This window comes from Acipenser ruthenus, chromosome 7 (genome assembly GCF_902713425.1).
Source record: "Acipenser ruthenus chromosome 7, fAciRut3.2 maternal haplotype, whole genome shotgun sequence".
NCBI classification, from domain to species: Eukaryota; Metazoa; Chordata; class Actinopteri; order Acipenseriformes; family Acipenseridae; genus Acipenser; species Acipenser ruthenus.
The window spans coordinates 61,110,352-61,132,891 of NC_081195.1; the positions used below are offsets into that span (position 1 = coordinate 61,110,352).

A 22,540-nucleotide genomic window follows, 5' to 3' on the forward strand; every position below is an offset into this window, starting at 1 on the left:
GTAGTAGACAAGCCTTACCAAGTATGGACAAACTTGTGATCCTGGTCCGAACATGAGTTCACACTGTTTGTTGGCATTGTACAGCTGACCAGGAAGTTGAGAAGGAAGTTCATATGTTCTACTAACCGGCTCATCAAGGAGACATTCTCCATATCCAGTGCTGTTCACCGAGAAAAAAAAATAAAATTAACTTACTAAAGTAAACTTTTTTTTATAAAATGTTATGACTGAGGGAAACGAAAAATCCAAAGTCATATACCAGTAGGGCCTTAGCGTTTGAGAAGATTCTGCACACCATTCATAATTTTAAAGGATTTAAAAGATAAAACTACAAGAAACGCATTTACCTTTTCAATGTACACATCATGGTCTTTTTATTTTAGAATTCGTGTGAATGAATACCCCAATATCAGACCATTTTTATCCTACTGTTACAAAACTGCTGCCCCACACCAGGTACTTATAAAATGAAGTATTCCAGTTCAAAAGGCCTTCTGTACCAGAGAACAAAAGATCAAACAATATGCCATACAATGTATAATTACATGACAAGTTGCTGCAGCATTTCTAATTTGTTCATGTGCCAAGTCAAAAGACACCTGCAACATATTAATTCCAAAGGATTATTTGTTTGTGACTAAAATTAGTTTTCTTTATATTAGTCTGCAATTTTATAAAAACCCATTGTTTTTCAATAAAGACATTCTACTAAATGTCTTGCTAAAGGGGAAACAAAATCAGATTGATCTTCTGTAAAATTACATCACAGTTATGTTTAACTTACAATAAGCCCATTAAATCCAACCAAGTGTTTGAACACTACATATCAAACCAAAATCTGTAGCAATAACAAACGCGATAAACAAAACCCATAGTAGGAAATCTTTAAGCAATATTGTATTAACTAATCAAAGGGAGATAATAGTTTGAGTCTGCTATTAAAACCAGGTTGGAAACTACAAAAACAGCAACGCTGAGATATTATAGGCAGCACGCTGCTCAGCAATGTGAAGAATATACATATATCATTACAGGACACAAATTCTTTAAGATGGCAACTTTCCAAAATATGCACCTGGCTGTCACCAGTTTCAAATTTTAAAATGCACTTAGTTACAAAAGACCATCTTTACAGTTTTAGAAATCTGAATTCTAAAGAAACCATTGTCACAGCCCTTTGTATTTCTTTTCACATTTGAAGTAAATATTATTATAATACTTGTACCCAATGTTCCATCCTCAATGGAAGGAAACAATATGCGATGAGCCTGTACTGCATACATTCCAGATATATTGTACCCTTTTCAGAGACTTCAGAATAAAAAATAAACCTTTTATGTTGATACCATGAGGACAATTTCTTAGACAAATATACAGCAGTTGCATTAAGATGAAAAACGTAATTGAGTTTCTGACAGTGACTGAATGTTTTCATTGTATAACATGAATTATTAAATGCCCTTCACTGTATATTAAAGAAAATACCCTTAGCAGTAAAATTCTTTGGTTTAATCAAATCCATTTTATATTGATTTACAATCTTAATAATTGTTGTGTACCGGAACAGAGCGATTATGTTTTTCAAAAGGTTCTGAACTGAATATTATTATTATTATTTATTTCTTAGCAGATGCCCTTATCCAGGGCGACTTACAATTGTTACAAGATATCACATTATTTCACATTTTACAGATATCACATTATTTTTTACATACAATTATCCATTTATACAGTTGGGTTTTTACTGGAGCAATCTAGGTAAAGTACCTTGCTCAAGGGTAAAGCAGCAGTGTCCCCCACCTGGGATTGAACAAACAACCTTCTGATCAAGAGTCCAGAGCCCTAACCACTACTCCACACTGCTGCCCTATATAATATATTTTATTTTACGTGAAAGAAAATGCCTTCACAAATATACTTTACATACAATGGCTTTCTATAACACAATACGGGTTACAGTTTTTAATAACTCAACTCTTACCTAGTTTCCAAGGAAACACAAACAGACACTTCCAAGGACAATTACGGAAAATATTTCAGTAGTTCCTCACAACAAAAAGCTTAAAAATGTCAAGTAAACCTACCAGCAACAAAACAAATATTCTTTAACTGCATCTGTCATGAAAAGTGTGTTTTGTTTATAGTAACACAGTAGTTGTTTCACACAATTTGTAATAAACAATAGACACTAGTTTACCCCAATTAGAAGTTTAAGCAATAAATCTGCTATCATTAGTAAAATATGAATTATAAATATCCTGATGATGTGTCGGCAGCCAAAACACTGATGCACTTGACCTAATAACCTCTTGAGAATATAGCATGCAGTTTTGATCAATGCTACCCCTTGTAAGACAAACATATGCATCAAAAGCCATAGGCTGTTTCTTTTCATAAATGTTTCCCACCAAGCTGTAATTGTGCACTCTCTGTTCCTAAAGACCATAATGTTTATAAATATCACCATTGTTAGACTGGTCCGTGTTTTATTCCCAAGCATTGCGTGGAAGGCAATTGTCAGAAATGTTCAAGAATTCCAGAACAATGTACACGTTTACCTCCTCTAGAGCCCCAAGGTCTGAATCCAAAAAAGTAATTTTGCTTTTATTCATCTGTAGATATTTGACAAAACCAGAACTTTAAAATCAAACCACCGTGCAAGATTGACTGGAAAGAGATGCGTGCAGAGCTGAATAACATTAAAACCCTTATAAACGCTTTCAGAATAAAGTGACCCCAAGATTCACTCATCAACAAGGCTTCCTTTTGTAAAAAGGTTCCCAATCACCAAAGCATGGAGAAAGATCAAAAGGGTCACGTCTAGGGAAAACCTAATTATAACTGACATTTCCCATCTTAAATGGAAGCTCTTCAGAGAGGCTGGTGGTCACTACTTGGCTTTATAGCAAGTGAAAGACTCTAGTTGCCTCTAGTTACCATTTTACAGGGAAAGTATGTTGTGGCTAAATGAGTGTTTGTCCAGCCACTTTTAAATCTGTGTAACAGGGCAAGCAAGGAAGGGGAACAACAAGCAAAGGTGTTTGAGCAAGACACTTTAACACGCAAAACAAGTTTTGCACAGGCACCTATAGAAGACTGTGAAGTAAATAACTTACTCAAGAAATTCAGTGATGTACTTGCGACTACACTTGGACCATGACCATGGGCTTGTGTTGTAGTTGAGTGTTGGGGCCATGACGTGGTATTGATGTTTCACCCCAGCTTCTTTGCATTTAAAACTATCGTCATGAGGTATGTTAAACCTATAACAACAACAACAACAACAAAAAAGTAATTTAGAACAATCAATGTTACTGTAAAAACACTGTACATAATATTTGAGGACCATGTAAACATGCAGATGGACAGGAAGATATGTTGTGGATTTTGCTTGAAGTCATAAACACAACTAGAGAGGCAAAACAGACAATAGTGAGATAGTCTTATGAACAGTGCTATTCTTTAATGAGTCCACTGTTCCCACCCTTCGTTAAAACTCCCATGATGCAGTTGTTGATATTACTGTCTATTTCATTATATTGTGTCTGGAACCTCCTCTCACAATGCCCCATGTAAATCATACAAGAATTTTCCACATTACACATATTAGCCTTACAAAGCACATGCATTGGATGACAGATTAATAAATGTAGAATGACCGCAGGTGGGGCAATTTCTGCTGTTTCACCCCCTTTTTTTATTAAATATCCTGTTATTACTGAAAAGACATCTCACTAGTGGAGTCGTACTCCAAAGTGTTCTCTCTTTTCTCGTAACGCAGAATGCGGGTGGGACACCACACCCTTGTTGTTAAGCTGTTCATTTAATCATCCAAATACTTGTTGGACGGGAGCATTTACTGCATCGAAGGTCAAACAAATGCATCCCAGCCCAAGAATCTTGTCCCTTCCCCACCACAGATTAATTTATCTGTAGGTAGCAGTGATACTGGGCTTCAGAGAGACTTAAGGGTTTAAGGGTGTTTTTTTTTGTTCAGTAACTGTGAAACATGTCACTTCCTGGTTCCCATCTTCATGTCTTCAAAGTTTCTTTGTAATTGCTTCCGATATATTTCAAGGTATTATCTCAACCTTCTTTTAAGTGGGTCTGAGGGCTAGATTCAAGTCATTACTTCCCTATTCCTTCACTCCCTAAACCTGCGCAAGAGCAAGTCGTCTCCAAACTGTCTGTGCTGCTCTTCTCTATTGTGCAATGACTTTTTTTGATGTAAGATACAAGAAGAGAGTCCTCACGCCTCTTTTTGGGGTCGCTCTTAGTTGGGTCTCTTTTTGATGTCTGTTTGCTTGAAACATTTTAGTACTTAGATTTTTTTCTGTAGCTTATCACATGACTTTAATTTTTTTTTTCTTCAAGATAAAAGAAAATGTTAAATTCCATAGGGGTCCTGGTAATGACAGAAAGGTTAATGAAAACAGTCCTTTTAAAACAGCAGCAATCACAAGATATATACGTAACCAAAGTAGAACAATTTAGAGGCTTACTCAGATCCTACTGGCAAATGTCACCGATAGGTAAGTGCTAATTTAAGTTAAAAGATAAGGAATACTGCCTGGACGTTGTTGAAGACTTCCAGAAATATCTGGCATCTACTACAAACTACACTATTCCTGGAACCATAAGACAAAGTGCTTCATTCTCCTTTAGGGTACAGTGAGCAGAATGAACCTCAAGCCTCGTATGGGGTTGGTATTCTTGTGGGAGGCTTGATAAGTGGAGGAGGGTTACAGTTTCATTTTCTAATTTCTATCCTGCTGGATGCATCGTTTGCCTTGTACAGTTCCACATTCTTTGTTGAATGCCCTGGCAAGAAAAAAAAAAAAAAAAAAAAAAAAAAGTAGATTTGACCAGTCTGAACTGTGGAAAACTACAAATGGAATTCAACTAAAAGTAAAAAAGGGATTTAACTTTTAGTTAGGCTTTATCCACGATAGCGGAGAACAATAATAAGTAGCACTAACCTAGGTTTGTTTCCCTCTCAAGAAAGGGTGACTATTTTGTTTTTATAGCCTACATTACACTAAATTATTTTTGACATATCCATGGCTTGGTTAACATGCAGTTTAGAAACTCCAGATCGTCTCTCCATTGTCGTGAGGATGTGACATAGCACCCTCATATCAAGCACATTCCTCACGCTATAGGAAGCGCATGGCCAAAACATGGGACGGCTAAAAAGGGTGGGTAAATCACCTCACGCTTGAAAGCTGTGCAAATTGACTAAAATCTATGTTGTGTGCTAACAAGTTTGAAAGCCATACCATAACATGAGACTTCATCCGTTACGATCCGGTTTGCGACGTAACTTCTATATCACCTGTGATGCTGGATTGTAGCTCTGTTCAATCGACTACCATAAGGATTACTGAAGCTACCTACTCATAGGAAACCTTGTGTATATTATATATGTACTGTATGTGCATAATATGTATATACATACTGTATCTATATTATAGCAAATAATACCTGGATAGACAAAGCGCTCTCTTATGGAATTGTTGGTATTGTTTTTGGTATTGGTGCAATGCTATGTCTGGGTTTTTGTTTCGTTTCCCTCTGTTTTTTTATTTCATTTTTTAGGTGGCTCAATGGGGCAGGGTGCACTTGCGGTGCTTCATCACAAACTAAAAACTTCATGGAAACCCAGTTTAAGAAAGCTGCACGATATTAGTAGTCATGCAAGGTCAAATTGGAACACCAACAGAAATATTTAAATATACCCTCCCACATTTTAATATTAATTAGCTCATTTGAATTTTGAAGGAGAATTTCTCTCCATAAAACAAAAAATACATGTAAACCTTAATTGTTCGAAAAGTACTACCAAAAAAAACGGTTGTGTGAACTTCTTAATCAACAACATACTTCGGTTAAAAAGCGTCTGTGCCACAGTTGTAAGTTTTACAGTTGAAGTCTGGTTTCTGAAGGAATGTTTAGGCAGTCTGTGGGAGATCAGAATGACTGGCATTCCCATCTATTGAGAAGCAAACACAGATCCCTCTTACTTAACCTGAATAGCAGGATTATGAGTGCTCATTAAAGTAATACTATCAATACAGAACTGTATGCATTCAATTATTTATTTGACTCATTGACCTCAAGTTTAACAACCAAGTAATACCTTGTCAAATCAACCTTTGGTTGTAAAACCATTCAAAAGAAAATCCTGCATTTACTGTGGTTCCTGTCAAAACTACCATACAAGATGTTATTTGTATTGTTGGTGATTATAAAACATTACAGAGCTCCTGCTTTTTTCACGATATAATAAGTTACAAATATGGTGAATTTATGGTTAGGCCAATGCCGACAGTACATTATGACTACTGTAGTTCAGTTTTCGATATTGCAAAATTGTAGTGAAAATGTACAGCAGTTTGTGGCTAGGCTTACAGCTAGAAGGACTGGGAGATGTGGGAGTCAGCTCAATGTCTACTATAAAGTGTCTCAACATCTTTTGTACAATAAACATACAGTATTTCACAACACGCTGCTGGACATTTTACTGCAAGGTCTTTGACGATTACTGTGGGTTCTTTGGGCCTTTAGACTCGTGCCCCCATTTAAAAAAAAAAAACAAAAAAAAAAAAACAACACAACACTATCCATAACTCTTGTTCAAGAATGCCTTTCTTTATTTAAACTAATTAAGCAAAAGTATGATATTTTAAAAGAAGCAGTACAGCAAAAGGTTCAGTAATCAAAAATGCTTTTTCAATTTTGTCAGGTTTTTCCATCTTTTTGAAACCTTAATTATATAACACTACAAATGTGAATTGACAGACAAGCCACAAGTTTAAGTGGTAAAGATTACTGTAGTTGAGTCTATAATTTAACAGGTGTTTGTAAAACAAAACAAAACAAAACAAAAAACAACTATTTAGGAAATGTCTGCATTCCCCACATTTAATAAGTGTGGCAATATTAAGTCCTGGCTAGGCTAGGCATTCATTTATCTGGGCAGAGTAAAGTTAATATTGAATTCCAATACTGGAACTTGAAGTGAACTTCATGGCCCATTACCTGTACACATCATGATTGAAAATACAATACTTCGGGCTCCCGAGTGGCGCATTCAGTAAAAGCACTCACTAGAGTGCAGGATGCGCTCTATAGCCTGGACGTCGCCGGTTCGAGTCCAGGCTATTCCACAGCCGACCGTGGACGGGAGCTTCCAGGGGGCGGTGCTCAATTGGCCGAGTGTCGCCCGGGGGGAGGGAGGGTTAGGTCGGCCAGGGTGTCCTCGGCTCACCGCGCAGCAGCGACCCCTGTAGTCTGGCCGGGCGCCTGCGGGCTTGCCTGTAAGCTGCCCAGAGCTGCGTTGTCCTCCGACACTGTAGCTCTGAGGCGGCTGCACGATGATTTCGCAGTGTGTAAAGAAGTGGGCGGCTGACGGCACACGCTTCGGAGGACAGCGTGTGTTCATCTTCGCCCCTCCCGAGTCAGCGCAGGGGTGGTAGTGGTGAGCTGAGCCTAAAAAATAATTGGGCATTTCAAATTGGGGAGAAAATAATAAAAACTAATTGGCAATGACTAAATTATTAAAAAAAAAAAAAAAAAAAAAAAAAAGAAAATACAGTACTTGACAATGATTATTTCAACAAGTACTTTCGACCCCTTTTATTTACTCTATATGGTACATGTATCTGCACTTAAGGATGACAGACCAGGAGAAATTAATATAAAAGTGCTTTCAGAAGGCCTCATTTTAGCATCCTGCCAAAATTATTTGAACCCCATACATTTTAAAGTATCCAATGCTAAATATTTAATTCTCTCTCTGCACAGGGTTTCTGTTTTTGCACTCTGGTAACAAAAAATCTCGAACTTCAATTGCTCAAATGTCTCTATATGTAAAAGTCCCTCTCTCACTCCCTGTGTATTTAATGTTAAAATGTTATTTTTTTCCCATAAATTACATTTATTTTGATTCAAATTATATTTACTTGTTAAACCCCCTTTCAGTAACCCATAGCACACATCTTTTGCCATCCTTCTGCATCCACTACGTCCCAGTGGGTCAGTAGCCTAGCAACTGTGTTGTCTGAGTGTATTGGGCCTGGGACTTTTACTTTTTGTTTGTACGTTTCAAATATAAAATCGCAAATCCCAAAAAAGACAAATTAAAACACTGGCATCCAGAACCCATAGAAGTACAAACAGATTTAAATCAAGAACAAGAGATTTTCTTACAAGATTATTATTATTATTTTTTATAAAAAGAAAGAAAAAAAAACAGGTGCTTGCTTCAATAACATGCTTAAAATCAGTACTGCAAAAAAAATATATGATAATAATAATAAACTTTATTTTGTATAGCACCCTTAAAAGCAATCATCTCAGAGCGCTTCACAATTAATAGTATTAAGCCTGCAATGTTATAAGTTTTTTCATTATTTTTTGCACATGCAATGCTTGTAAATAAAAGCCTTTTGTTTTGCAGTTAACACAGCCATGGGTATACTTACACATGCCCCAGCTCATGTGCAATGGTAAATGCAGCACTAAGACCATTCTCTTCACTAAGGGAGCAGCTACGGAAGGGATCACACATCGTACCAAGTTCAGCTAAGCCTGCGCAATGAATATAGGACAGGTTAAACAAATATCTTCTTGAAAATGTACGTTGCTGTTAGCAAAAACAAAAGCTTACACAACTAATATTTAACATGCCCACTCTTAGGATGTTCTTCGGATATGTATTGTGTTTCACTTTTTAATATTAGTATACAGTGACTCTGTCATTAGAGCAGCAAATGAATAACAATGTTATACTATGTTGTCTTATGCAAGAAAGAACATAGCTTCCTTTGCAGGGAACAAGTCAAAACACAATAACACAACTCCCTTAGAAAGATAAATCACAATCAGGTAGCAATGCTGGTCAAAACAGACTTTTTTCAGTATTTGGTCTCCTAACAGCTGACAGGCTTTAAATTCAGAAATCAATAAGCTGACAGGCTTTAAATTCAGAAATCAATAACTGTAACAAAAAACAAAAATAAATCAGTTGGCAATCCACTCACCTAAGGTATCACACTTGTTCTGTGCTCTGCAGATGTCTTCCCTGAAATATGAACAACTCAATTATGAACACACATGCAGCTGTGTACATTTTGCTTCCTTGTGCACATATTGTGCCAATTCCATATGCAAAAAGGTGCACAATATATATCTTAAATTATGGTACAACTTTTTTTTCTGACAGAGAAATATGGCACGATATATTGTGTACAATTTATAAGCATGTCCTGTGTAACAAGGTAATGGATGGATTGTGCTGTTTCTATTAATAAACCTTCTGAAACTGACATGAAAGCAGGTTGGGGTATGTGCACACAACAGAGCTGTTATGAAACACCTGACAGGAAAGGTATTGTAATAAAGTACCAAGCAGCAGGAAGAGAAGTGAGGTGGATAAATAGTTTGCAGCTGGATACTGAACTGTTTTGAAGTCAGCATATTACACCTTTGAACGTTATTGTTATCCTGCAAGTTCAAATAACAATACCTGGTGAGGAGAACAGCTGTGTCATGGTGTGAAGGATGGGTGTCATCTACAACATTCTGTGTTTGCTGCCACACACAAAAATTGTGGAGGGTAGTTGCCGCATTGAAACTGACAGAAGGTCCTTCCTATCCAAAAAGGAGACAAGAGAACTCCAATTCATCTTCAGACATCTCCAGTGCAAAATTAATTTAAACTCTAATGGAATTTGAACCGTGTTGCTGGCTTCTGCCTTACCTGTTCATGGTGGACAACAATTAATTTCACAACCATAATATTTATAAGATTTCCAACGCTTGGATCTCTGTAAATTGCAGCCACCTGGAACAATATGAAAGACAAATAATTCTTTAAAAACCTTATGTTTTCTAAGGGGTGACTTGTACAAAGTATAACTGACAGAGGAAAATTCAACAACGTGAGTGATGTTTGATGATGTTCTGTGTTCACAATGTATAAAGCAGCTTTTACATCCAGGTTTTACCTAGATATTACTGACATTCAAATCCGGAGTGTCAAGTTAAATTAATTCTACATTCAGTACTCGGTTCATTTACAGTATGTAAACTGGGTTGCGTGAACATCATTTGTATATGGGCTACTGTACAATTAATCTTCACTCTTTTGCATACAAACACTGTTCAAATATTACAAAGGGGTGACTGATTTAAAATGCCTGTTTGGCACCATAGGGTTCTTGGTGCTATTAATCCTTTAAGTCCTCACAGGAGGAAAAAAGGTTTTAAACAAATATTTGAAAGTCTTATAATTGTGCTTGATTGTGAAACTATGGCTTGGCTTAAGAACAACTAAGTATTTAACAGTAGCTGAACTCCCAATGCACCTGCACTAATAAAACCTATCCACCAAGTGATTTTACAGGAATAGAAGGGAAGCCTTCCTTTCAGGAAAGGCCATGGATCCCCCACCAGTTTTATTATGGCTAAACAGGAATTCATAAATATATACGTCTAATATTTAACAGGCCAAATATCATGAAGTGCTTTTCTGCCACTAATCTTAGCAAGAAAGTACTGGAGTTTACAAGAACAGACAAACCACTGCACACAAAGTTGAGATATCGTTTTACTCATTCATTCACTGCCCATGGCTATTTCAACCCCCCTGACAGGAACTAATTAGCAGACTATACATATTTTGCTTGTCATGCCTTCATAGGGGATCTTTTACAAAGGTCAGCCAGGAAGGCACTTTGTGTAAATGAAGACAACACAAATCATAATGCCATTGGTAGTAATGTTTAGAATGGCTTAACATACATCAATGTATTTCATTTTAAGCTGTTTTGCTGAAATAGTAAACAATACAAATGGCTAAAAGATCTGTTGTAGGTTAACCCTACAGTAGATAGACAATAGAATTGACACCTGCTGTTAGGTCAGCATTTGGAAGATGTCATGTTGGTGCCTCTTAAACAAAAGCCATCAATCCAACTTTACTGGCACTTGCTAATTAAGAAAGCATGTCTGTGGTCCACACATTTAGTGGCTAAATGCACTATTGTAAGTAAGAGCAACACTTAGATTTAAAAAAAGATATATTTGCAGTAACTGTAAAACTCAATTAATAAAACAACAAGGTTGTCTCTACACAAAACAGTTGCAACAAAACAGTAATTCAAATATTTGACCATGCAAATTCACCACAAACTATCTGCCTTCTTGTTCTCCATTTTCATACATTATGATGTCCACAGAGTTACTTGTACTAGTTTTACTATGCCATGGTATTCTGAACCTTGGCACTAGTGTTGCAAGCTCAAGACCCAGCAGGGGTTCCTGATTGCTCCGTCTTCCTCAGCGACACACAGGGTGGTGACTCCCTTGTGGATTAAAGCCCATAGAGTTTGAGATCCCATAAGCAAGATATCCCAAAACTGGAGTAAAGCTGACCCACTCCTGCCTCTCTCAACTGTTTGAAAAAAGTCTTAAGATGTACTTAGGTATAAACATGTAAACCTACCACAAACATCTTATAGACATTATTGTACTGAATTATATTAATTGGGGTCAATACATCATACCGAGGGAAAACACCAACAGTATTCATAATATAGAGTTAAATCACGGCACCATTATATCTGCCTCTTAATTCCATACAGGCGTAATAAGGTATAACAGAGCCCCCCATATATTACAGGGCTTGTATATACAGTACTCATAAATTAAACACATTAGATCTATGTTTTTTTGTTTTGTTTTTTTAAAAGAAAGACTTTACTTACTACTGACATAAGTGTTAGGATGTAGTGCTCCAAGTTTCGCCCATGATGGTGTACCATTTTGGCATCTGCCGTTACCATCACTTCCACAAACCTTGGATATGACAAAAATCTCTTGTGCCGTGAATGGGAACTGGATCCATTATTCATGTTGGATTCGTGGCTTGAAGACTGTTCTGAATTCATGGCTTCATGTATAGAATGCAGATGCTCTCCAATGCCATTCTTGTTCTGAAACTTAATTTGTTTCTTGATGTTCGTTTCTGTCAACAAAAGAAAAGTGACATGGAATTTATACATCAATTGTATCACAGGAAGTAAGGATAACATATACCCATAAGGAATTATATTGTAATATAACTAAAACAATTATGTATTTGAATATACATTAAAAAAAAGATTCAAGGATTCGGTTACAAAAAATATATATGCTATACGAAACCAGAAAACGTGTCAAAGTTTGACAGATACAACTTAAGGAAGTTAAGAGTTTCAAGTGTTAGTGTATACATAAGAACATAAGAAAGTTTACAAACGAGAGGAGGCCATTCGGCCCATCTAGCTCATTTGGTTGTTAGTAGCTTATTGATCCCAGAATCTCATCAAGCAGCTTCTCGAAGGATCCCAGGGTGTCAGCTTCAACAACATTACTGGGGAGTTAGTTCCAGACCCTCACAATTCTCTGTGTAAAAAAATGCCTCCTATTTTCTTTTCTGAATGCCCCTTTATCTAATCTCCATTTGTGACCCCTGGTCCTTGTTTCTTTTTTCAGGTCAAAAAAGTCCCCTGGGTCGACATTGTCAATACCTTTTAGAATTTTGAATGCTTGAATCAGATCACCGCGTAGTATTCTTTGTTCAAGACTGAATAGATTCAGTTATTTTAGCCTGTCTGCATACGACATGCCTTTTAAACCCGGGATAATTCTGGTCGCTCTTCTTTGCACTCTTTCTAGAGCAGCAATATCCTTTTTGTAACGAGGTGACCAGAATTGAACACAATATTCTAGATGAGGTCTTACTGATGCATTGTAAAGTTTTAACATAACTTCCCTTGATTTAAATTCAACACTTTTCACAATATATCCAAGCATCTTGTTGGCCTTCTTTATAGCTTCCCCACATTGTCTAGATGAAGACATTTCTGAGTCAACATAAACTCCTAGGTCTTTTTCATAGATTTAATCTTCAATTTCAGTATCTCCCATATGATATTTATAATGCACATTTTTATTGCCTGCATGCAGTACCTTACACTTTTCTCTATTAAATGTCATTTGCCATGTGTCTGCCCAGTTCTGAATGCTGTCTAGATCATTTTGAATGTCCTTTGCTGCTGCAGCAGTGTTTGCCCCTCCTCCTATTTTTGTGTCATCTGCAAATTTAACAAGTTTGCTTACTATACCAGAAACTAAATCAGTAATGTAGATTAGGATTAGCAGAGGACCTAATACTGATCCCTGTGGTATACCACTGGTTCCGTTGCTCCATTTTGAGGTTTCTCCTCTAATCAGTACTTTCTGTTTTCTACATGTTAACCACTCCCTAATCCATGTGCATGTATTTCCTTGAATCCCTACTGCATTCAGTTTGAGGATTAATCTTTAATGTGGGACTTTGTCAAACTACTGTAAGCTTGTTCAACATTAAAGAGAGACATTTTCCCCAGACATTGTCTGAAAGACAGGGCAAACTAGTTTTACTTAGTTTTACAATTTTTTCATTATTCAAGGTTTTTAAAATGAATGAAAAAAAAAGAACAACCAATTGTTGTAGATAAGACATCTGGACTGTGCAGTAGTAGTGTAGTTTTCTCTTATACTTCACAAGTTTGATTTCTAGGTTGGTTTAAATATGGCAGACCAGCAACATAAGTCTTAACCCTACGTAACCCTACAAACTGGAATTAGGCTTGACTCTACATGTCTGGAACATAGGTCCTTGACAGTGACACATGTCAATACTACGCAAATCGGATTAAAGAAGCAGGCTATTGCTCTTTGTAATCCTTTTAAGTGTCAGAGGAAAACTGATGTACATGCTTTTCATTCTACAAAATAAAAACAACTACAACAATACTGCTACTTATTTAAACCAGGTTAACTCGGGAAACATATGGAAAAAATGTATTCCATTTAGGTTAGGTTAACTGATACAATTTGCTGGATGACCATTGCTGTACGTTGAATTAGACAAAAACAATAAATTAATAGGATGCAATATATAAATCAACACTGTTGTTAGAGGCAAATGGGTTTGAATGTTGCCCTTCCCTACTTGCTTCCACAGTGGAAAAGTACATACAACAGACAGCTTTCAGGAAACAGAACTACATCAAGTGCCTACTCCAAAGAAATAGCTATCGTTTTCACTATAATGGGTCACCTCAGGCAACTGCTACAGACGGTGCCGTATCTACTGAAGCCCATTACCCTTTAAATGTTTGGGGACATTTACTGAGCTGATCGCCATGACTTTATCTCTCAACAAGATAATGACATAAAGAATTCTTCAAAAGTCTGTGGTGGTTCTCTGAACAGGAAGGATATAGAGGGTGTGTTGAAAAAAAAAATGGTTATGGCCAGCCCTTGTTCTCTGACTTATTGTCCGCTGCGAATTTATTCGAGATGAATCTGATACCTAATTCAAATAAAAAAAAAACACTATTGGGTGGAATACATTTCCACAAAATGTAGTCAAAACTTTAAAATCCCATTTATCTACTCAGTTGAAACCAATACTTATTTAATTTGAAGCTACCTGCTCTAAGAATTTTTATAGCAGAATTCATATCAAATCAAAGCTCCTAAGGGAACGCCATGTTAATTAGATCCAGGTGCTGCTAATTGGAAGTGTAAATGTGCTGGTATTTGGGTGGGCAACGCCAGACTAACAGTATGGGGTTAAACTGCTGACTTGTGTATTCTGTAACCTTGAAGCATGTCCTTAAAAAATAGCAAGTGAGTCATTCTTATTTACTCTGAAAATGAATTACGGCCTTCAATATATGTTTGCAGGTGTGCTGAACATCTTATTTTAATAAGGGACCCTTACCTCACCTATATTTGAACTTAAACATGTTTCACCCACAGAAGAATGACCCCTATGGCCCATACTGCCTTTAGACAATGCGACTCAGGTTTGGGCTTGTACTGTGTCCCTTGTTATAATATACAGAAATATGGGATTCATTACTTCTTCAGAAAACACAGCAGACAGAGCCCAGCAAACTCATCCCCTTAGCTATGAGTGTCCAGCTTCTTTACTGTACTATATGTATTCATATTTCTCACCAATGCTGTGCCCTTGAGAAACAGCTGAAGCATTTCTGTTAGACAACACCCCCAAGACCTTCGATTGCTAGCAGGCCAGTGAAATTTCTTACACTGAGTGAAGGGTCCTGGATTGTACAGATCAGTAGCTATTTATAATACTGCAATACAAATGGACTGCGTGAATTATGGGTTAACCCTCCCACTCTTTTTTTCCCCACACGTGTCAAAGACTTAATAAAGGTTAGCAATAACTCCATACAGTACTAACACATTTATAATGGTTTTAAGATGACTAAAATCCTTAAAAAAAGAGAAAGTATCTTTATATTATTATTTTAATCTTCCGTTTAACTTTCTCTTATCTTTAGAATATCTGTAATGATTTCTAGTGGTACGGGGTTTCCATGGCTACATTCTTTGACCACTCAGTCCCAGCTCATGGTGGGGAAAGCAATAAAACTCAAATATTCGAGCGACAGACAGACGATCTTCTCAGACTGATAGTAAAACAGGCAAGCAAAGTAAGGAGTGTAAAGCCAATGGTAAAAACTGTCATTTGCTCTTTCACAATTGAGTAATATGACCTTTAGTTGCATCTTGCATTGAGTAAACATACATATAACCAGCCATCTTTGATTTAATGCTATAAAATCTGAATAGTTATTTTTTTAAAAGCTTTTAAAGTGAACACTTTCAGTGGTTTCCGCAGCTTCTCTTCAGTCGTCACCATAATGCAATTACTTGAATCATGCCAGTTTAGCCAGAAACCTCTTAAGAAATCTGCTTACTTCCAAATCCTCTTCATACAAGAATTAGCTGCTACTAACACTATGCGAATTGCAGGAGCACTTTACACCAAGCTTAATTTGACAGGGCTCGCTATTAATCACTTACAGAGCTTAGGCTGACGCTCAGCTGCTAGATGCCTACAAGCAGAAAAAAAAATCTCTCTCAAAGCAAGTTTGTAAAGTAGAAAAAGTGTTAAAAGCCAGCTTTTCTGTACACTAATCTATTGGTTACATATCTGAAATTTTTTTGTGTACCATAAACAAGAGGCATCTGTTTATTTATTATATTCATTAACATTCTTTAACCATTCATTACAACCTACTATGAATAAAGAACGTTGCCAGTAGCAAACTGATAAAATTGGCAGCTTCATTTTTTATGAAACCATCAAGAATTCTGAGTAGGGTAATGGGTTCTAAAAAAATAAAAGTGATTGCTTTTAGTCAAAGATTCAGAAACACTCAAGGATATAGTTCTCAAAAGGAACAATTTTAACATATTAACACTGGCCCTCATGCCTACAGTAAATCACTGATATTCTCAAAGCTTAAAAAGTAGAGAGGAAGGTAGGGCTCAATTCAAATGGCTGGGAGGTTTGTTTGCTAGGCATTTCAACCATTACCATCCAATGTCAACAGTGACCCATGTTGAAATGCTGCACAAAATGTAGCAGTTGACTTGCTGTCACTATTAGTGACCTACTCCATCAGAATTAGTCACATGCCACTTTTCTCAGCTTAAATAGTCTTATGAGAGTGATAACCAAGGTTTTAAAATCAATTTTCCATATCTTATTAGCATGAGCATGTGTTGAATATCTTACGCTCTTATGCTTGTTTTTATAGTTTAATCTGGGACGTTATATAGTTGAAATTAGAAAACAATTCAGTACTGTCAGCCAATCAGCTTCCAGTTCTAGCGGCTCTAATTTAAGGTAGATGCCCGCTGGAACGTCTCAGCACCTACTGTGAATAAAACTTAAAATCAATCTGTGTGAGTGCTGGCTTTTTCTTTTTGACTTGCTGTATTTTTAAGCATAGTTCACATCTATTGGACAGTAAAAATTAATTTTACTATCCACCAGAACCAACTAATCAATACTTTGCATCAACGAAAGCAACCAATCCAGTACCTGCATCTGCCGAGAGCCAATCACAGACTGTCAGATCGACTGGAGCACAGACACAGGATCTTTCAACAACAAAGCGAGACGCAGAAAGTTCAGTAATATTGAGCCATTCATATATAGATTCAGAAGAGAAAGGCTGAAAGTAGAAACATGGGGAGTTAGGAGGCATTTTAGAGTGGTATTTAATGAGATTGTATTGGTAGTTCAGACTCCCTCGTTTACGGACTGTTCAGTAATTGCTCTGTTCATTTCTCAGGCAATGTCCAGATTATAAAACCCTAAGAAGTTAATAAAAACATTTAAAAAATCAATTTGCTAAATAAAAACTCTTTCTGTTTTTCTATTTATATGTATGTCATCCTTGGTTTTTATTTTAAAAATGTTTGGGACTATTTTCTTAGAATGTCTTTACTCAGCGGAAAGGCACCAGACGAATCAATACAAGTTTAAGCTAAAAATCGTTTTCTAAGCGATAGTGCCCTCTCGATGATGGCTCTACTGTGTGATAGTTGACCTTGACTTTCATTAGCGCCCTCGCCTTCGACTAGGGACGCATAACTCCCATCTCGGTCAACTATCACATGGTAGAGCCATCCCCGACGGGCACTATCGCTTAAGTGTGTGCTGCTCAGAGGCAATTTCACTATTCAAAGAAAACAGAACAAGCAACGAACCAGTTGTCATCACAGTGAGAGGAAGGGGACTGGTGATAATGTTTCATACACTAATATTAAAGCCATGAAAAGTTTAGGAACGTATACAATACATCTTTAAAAAATTGGTTGAACAGAAGGCCTTGTCTGTCTTTTCTCTTTTGCTTTGTTGATTTTGAAACAAAATGAAAATGATCCTTGCTTTGATCCCTGTGCATAAAATGTTTGGGAATCCCTAAGTGTAAACTCTGAATTGAAAGTCTGTGAAGTCAATCATTCAAATTATTAATTTTCCTGGGATGTATCCAAATCTAAAAAAGAGAAACTAAAGTAGTTAAGGTGCTCTTTTTTGTGTAAAACAAACAAAATTAAAAGAGGTCATTGCAAACTCCAAAAGGCAGATCCCCAGTAAAATAAATAAAATGTTGAACATCCATGCAAACCATATAGTAATACCATGGTTAACCAGAGGACGAAAAAAATCATACCATGCTTCAGTCTGCATTTCTTAACCTACCTTTATTAATGTATATATTTATTTCAGTTTTTACGTGTGTATATATATATATATATATATATATATATATATATATATATATATATATATATATATATAATATATAATATATTTTTGTTTCTATTATTTTTGCTATTATTTGTTTTGGATCGGCAGGGAGGGGGTTAAATTCTGCCAGGAATATATGTGAGAATGTGGCTGGAGCCTTAATTAGGTAATTGTTAATTATTGATTAATTAGGCTCCAGCTATACTATAAAAGCCAGGAGAAATCCTTTGTCTGGGTGGTGGAGAGCACAGAGCACAGTGCACAGGAGGCTGTTTGGAGAAGAAAAGACAAACGAATGCTACTGGTGTATTTTTTAAAAGGTACTTGTTTTGTTTATTGTGTTTGTGTTTATTTTTTTGTTAGTTTATTTTGGCCCTTGTGCCTTCTTGTTTTGTATTATTTGATTTAATAAATACAAGTGCATCAGCACAGTTTTGCCCCACACTACTTCAGAGGTTGCCAAGCTACAGAACCCTGGAGGCAAAAGTTCAGTCTGACTGGTCTAGTCTAGTTATCACCAGTGAGGGTCACTGTGGAGTGGTGAAGCAAACCAAACCCAGCCTATTTCTTACTCAGCCTGCGGGAGAGCAAAGTGTCCTCAGCCCAGATTACACAGTGCCTTTACTAGGTTAGCCACTGAGCATGCACAGTGTCTTTATTAGGTTAGCCACTGAGCATGCACAGTGCCTTTATTAGGTTAGCCACTGAGCATGCACAGTGCCTTTATTAGGATAACCACTGAGCACACCAGTAAAGTGAGTAAATTGACTCAATTATTTGAGAAATCAAACAAAATGTCCTTGACCAACAGTGAAAGCAAGTTGGAAATAAAGATGTGTATTCATCCCGATACATCACAGCTGGCTAGAGCTTCTCATTACTTTTTGATTCTGTATTCAATCTGTTATGAATCTGTAAATAGGAAGGCTAAAATATCTGCAGTAAATCAGGATGGCTATGTCTAAAAAAAAGTAATATTTTTAAACATTCAAGAACCCAGTAACACAAAATGTTTCAATTGGGTAATTTGTTTGTATTGGCAAGCATTTAATTGGATGAAAATGAAAGAACCAAAGGGCCGCAAACAAATAAACAAACTGTGGTTGAGTGGTCCTTTCAAAGTTTTATGTACTAAACTTTGGTCTCAAGAGTGCCCTCAGTTGTGTGCGGCAGGCTATTCATAGTTCTGTGTTCAATGCATATCCCCAAGAACTTCATGGCCTTTCATTTTCCAGTAGGGGTGTGGTCCTTCTGGAGTGAATGCCTTTGCAGAGAGAGCATGTTACTCAATCTGCGTGGCTGAATGAGCAGCACCATTGCTACTGGTCTACATACACGTAGCTGGTTCTAACATTTAATACAAGGCTATATATTATCATAAAATCCATACACACTGCTCTCTTTATTTCACAATCTGACTTGCACATCAAAAAATAATGAAATACTGAAAACATTAAAGAGCTCTTAGAATACATAGTAAAATATAGTACTTTTTACATGCTGTAAACATGACCTAATTGAATGATCTAATAGTGAAATATAACCTACTAAAATTGCAATGCCAAATTGTTGGTGTTATTTATTTCTAAATGTGTATAAAAGTAGACAGTGTTATATTTTGTTAGTTTATATACAGTAGTCAATGTTTCCAGGATGCGTGACAACCATTGACTGGCAACGTACAATTGAGGAATATTAACACCTCTGATACATTCTCAAATTATTTATAATTGAGGTACTTCAAATGAATCCCATGACTAATGCCTTTTATGTATTTGTCTTCTGTGGAGAACGGGACCAGAGCCAGTTAATTCTCTTCCATCTTCCAATGAATTGTAAAAAATAAACCTCTATCAATCTTTTTTTTTTTTTTTTTTTTTGGGAGTACTTTGCCCTTTATGGAAAAAATTCTAACTGGTTTACTCTTTGTTAACCAATAAACTATTTGGCATGAGCAGACTTAAGAATTGTTACAAAGAAAACATTTATGAGCATACTTAGTATCCAATTTCAAATGTATTGCCTGTCATGTAAGATCTCAAAACATATTTGGGTAACTTTTCTTTGCTGAGAACCCTGACAAAGTATTATAGGGGATATCTGTGTGATCTGCATGTAAAACCAAAAACTAATGGTGCACTCCTCAATGACAGATTCTATAAAGATAAATTGGTTTTAGAAAAAGAAAAACAAACCTGTATGACTGAAACATTTACTTTCAAAACACATATCACTGTCCAATTTCAGCACCACTTCAGGCTAATTCTAGATGACGTCCTCAATACAGCCAGCCACTATTAAGATAGATTTGTGGTGAAAGATCTAAGTGAGACTTCTTGGCAAAACAAAGTGAAGATATGTTATAACCCGGCTTCTCTAAATGTTGATGATGCATAAAAAAATGTTTAAAAAAGGGTGAAGACTACCGGTAAACGCCTGTTGAAATTATTAAACAGTAGCCTCCACTACTGCCTACTGATACATATTTAATCACCACCTGTGCTTTTGGACACTAAGGCAACTGCCCCTTACAGTCAATTTGACCTACACCACAGGAAGTATTCAAGGATACAACAGTAACTTTAAAGTAACAAAAAGTATGCTAATACTTAACCACACACACATATATATATATATACACACACACACACACACAGAGTTGTCCCGCGTTATAAGGGGGGGGCGGTATAACACCACCCTTGCATACCGCCAGCTATTCTCTCTTAACAAATGTCACCAACATAATTTTTACCCGTTATATCACCACCCCGCTGTCCGCCATCCGACAACTTCCCAAGCCAAGCAAACGTAAATATAAGCATTGTAGTTTCCCTCATTGTAGCCCCAATTAAAACAACGTTATATATAATATATATATATATATATATATATATTGTGGCAAGGTGGGGGAATGGAGAAGGAAGAGGGTGTGTGTGCACGAGTGTGGGTGTTGGTTGGCAGGAAAAGAGGTATCCTGCCTTAACGAGTCTTTTCCTGGAATGTGGCTGAGGCATAATTGGTAACTGTCTATCAATTAAGCCTCAGAAGCCTGTGCTCTCAGCATGGAGAGGTGTTGGAGGGGAGAGGCTGTCTGTGTGTGAAGACCAAAGTCCTGTGTGGGCTAAGCAGGTACTGTGTGAACCTTAGTGTGTTCTTTTTGTAAACTGTGTGTGAAACAAGTTTTTTGGCAGGTAAAAGGCTTAGCCATCTGGCTCATAGTTGAGGGACTTGGAAAAAGTTAGTTAGTAGTCCAAGTGGAGTTAGGTTTTTGTTTAATTATTTTGTTTTGTAAATAACAAAAGTGCACAAAAGTGCTTAAACCTGCAGTTCTTGTGTCTGGGTCACTAATTCAAGGGTGCAAACCCACGTTGGCCGGAGGCTTTGCCACACACACACGCACAAACACACGCACACACACGGTAGATGCCTCTTATTAGCAACCACTCGGTTCCCAGCAAAAAGTTGTTATTAACTGAACATTGTAATTAAGCGAAAAGCCACATTTTCAAGTGTATCTGTATGGAAAAACGATGTATACTATAGCACTGAAATACATATTTTGGTTCGTTACAGTGTTACAAAAAAAAAAAAAAAAAAATCCTTAAAAACAGTAAACACTCTTGGTATACAGTACTTGCATTTAATACAGAAGCATAATTTTTAAATAAGTAGTTGTCCAATGTTGTTTGTTTTTTACAATTCGCCACCTCCAGCTATAAAATCACTCTCAATTTTGCGTGCAGCCAATTTCAAAATGCAAGATACAACAGATTTTGAGATGCCAAACTACTACCCGTACTTGTTTAGCACCGGGTTCACGTAGTGCCTCCAGACTCCAAGCTTTATCGGCGATAGAAAGGTCTACACGTTTTGAAGCCATGATGACAGACGACAAATCAGACTCAATAAATGTACAGCTACATTAGAAAACTGACATAAAATAGACGCTGCGATGCGTGCACGCAATGTATTCGTGTGCGTGCCGTAGCCATAGAAATTGTAAAAAAAAAGTTGGCATTAAGCAGCGGGCAGTTGCTAATATCCCAAATCCATTAATATTAAAGTCTATGGGATGGGATGTTGTTAATAACCGAAAGTTGTCTTTATCAGGGTTGCTAATAACCGGCATCTACTGTGTATAAATAAATTAGGCAGATAGATTTAATATACTAAATCGGGGCATGGAACTACCACAGAAAACCAAATAGTCAAGTAAATGCAAGTGGAATGTGTGTTTAACAACAACAAAAAAAATCCATATTATTTTACTAAAATGAGATATGGCTGAGTAAAAGAGTTGCTAAAGGCTTCACGGGTCACTACAGGGGGACCCTGTAATGAAATTGGTATTGTTGGACTGAA

The 22,540-nt window shown here is 36.7% G+C and overlaps 1 protein-coding gene across 1 annotated transcript in view; it reads right to left on the minus strand.

Moving 5' to 3' along the window:
- Window positions 1–22,540, minus strand: part of LOC117415778 (A disintegrin and metalloproteinase with thrombospondin motifs 20-like) — a 104,030-nt gene that overhangs the window by 62,183 nt on the left and 19,307 nt on the right. The window contains exons 4-10 of the mRNA XM_034026569.3: window positions 11,772–12,031; window positions 9,764–9,847; window positions 9,530–9,654; window positions 9,045–9,085; window positions 8,487–8,592; window positions 3,117–3,263; window positions 19–160 (exon numbers count right to left, since the gene is read on the minus strand). Coding sequence (XP_033882460.2) covers window positions 19–160; window positions 3,117–3,263; window positions 8,487–8,592; window positions 9,045–9,085; window positions 9,530–9,654; window positions 9,764–9,847; window positions 11,772–12,031 — 905 coding nt within the window. The remainder of the gene's footprint in view (window positions 1–18; window positions 161–3,116; window positions 3,264–8,486; window positions 8,593–9,044; window positions 9,086–9,529; window positions 9,655–9,763; window positions 9,848–11,771; window positions 12,032–22,540) is intronic.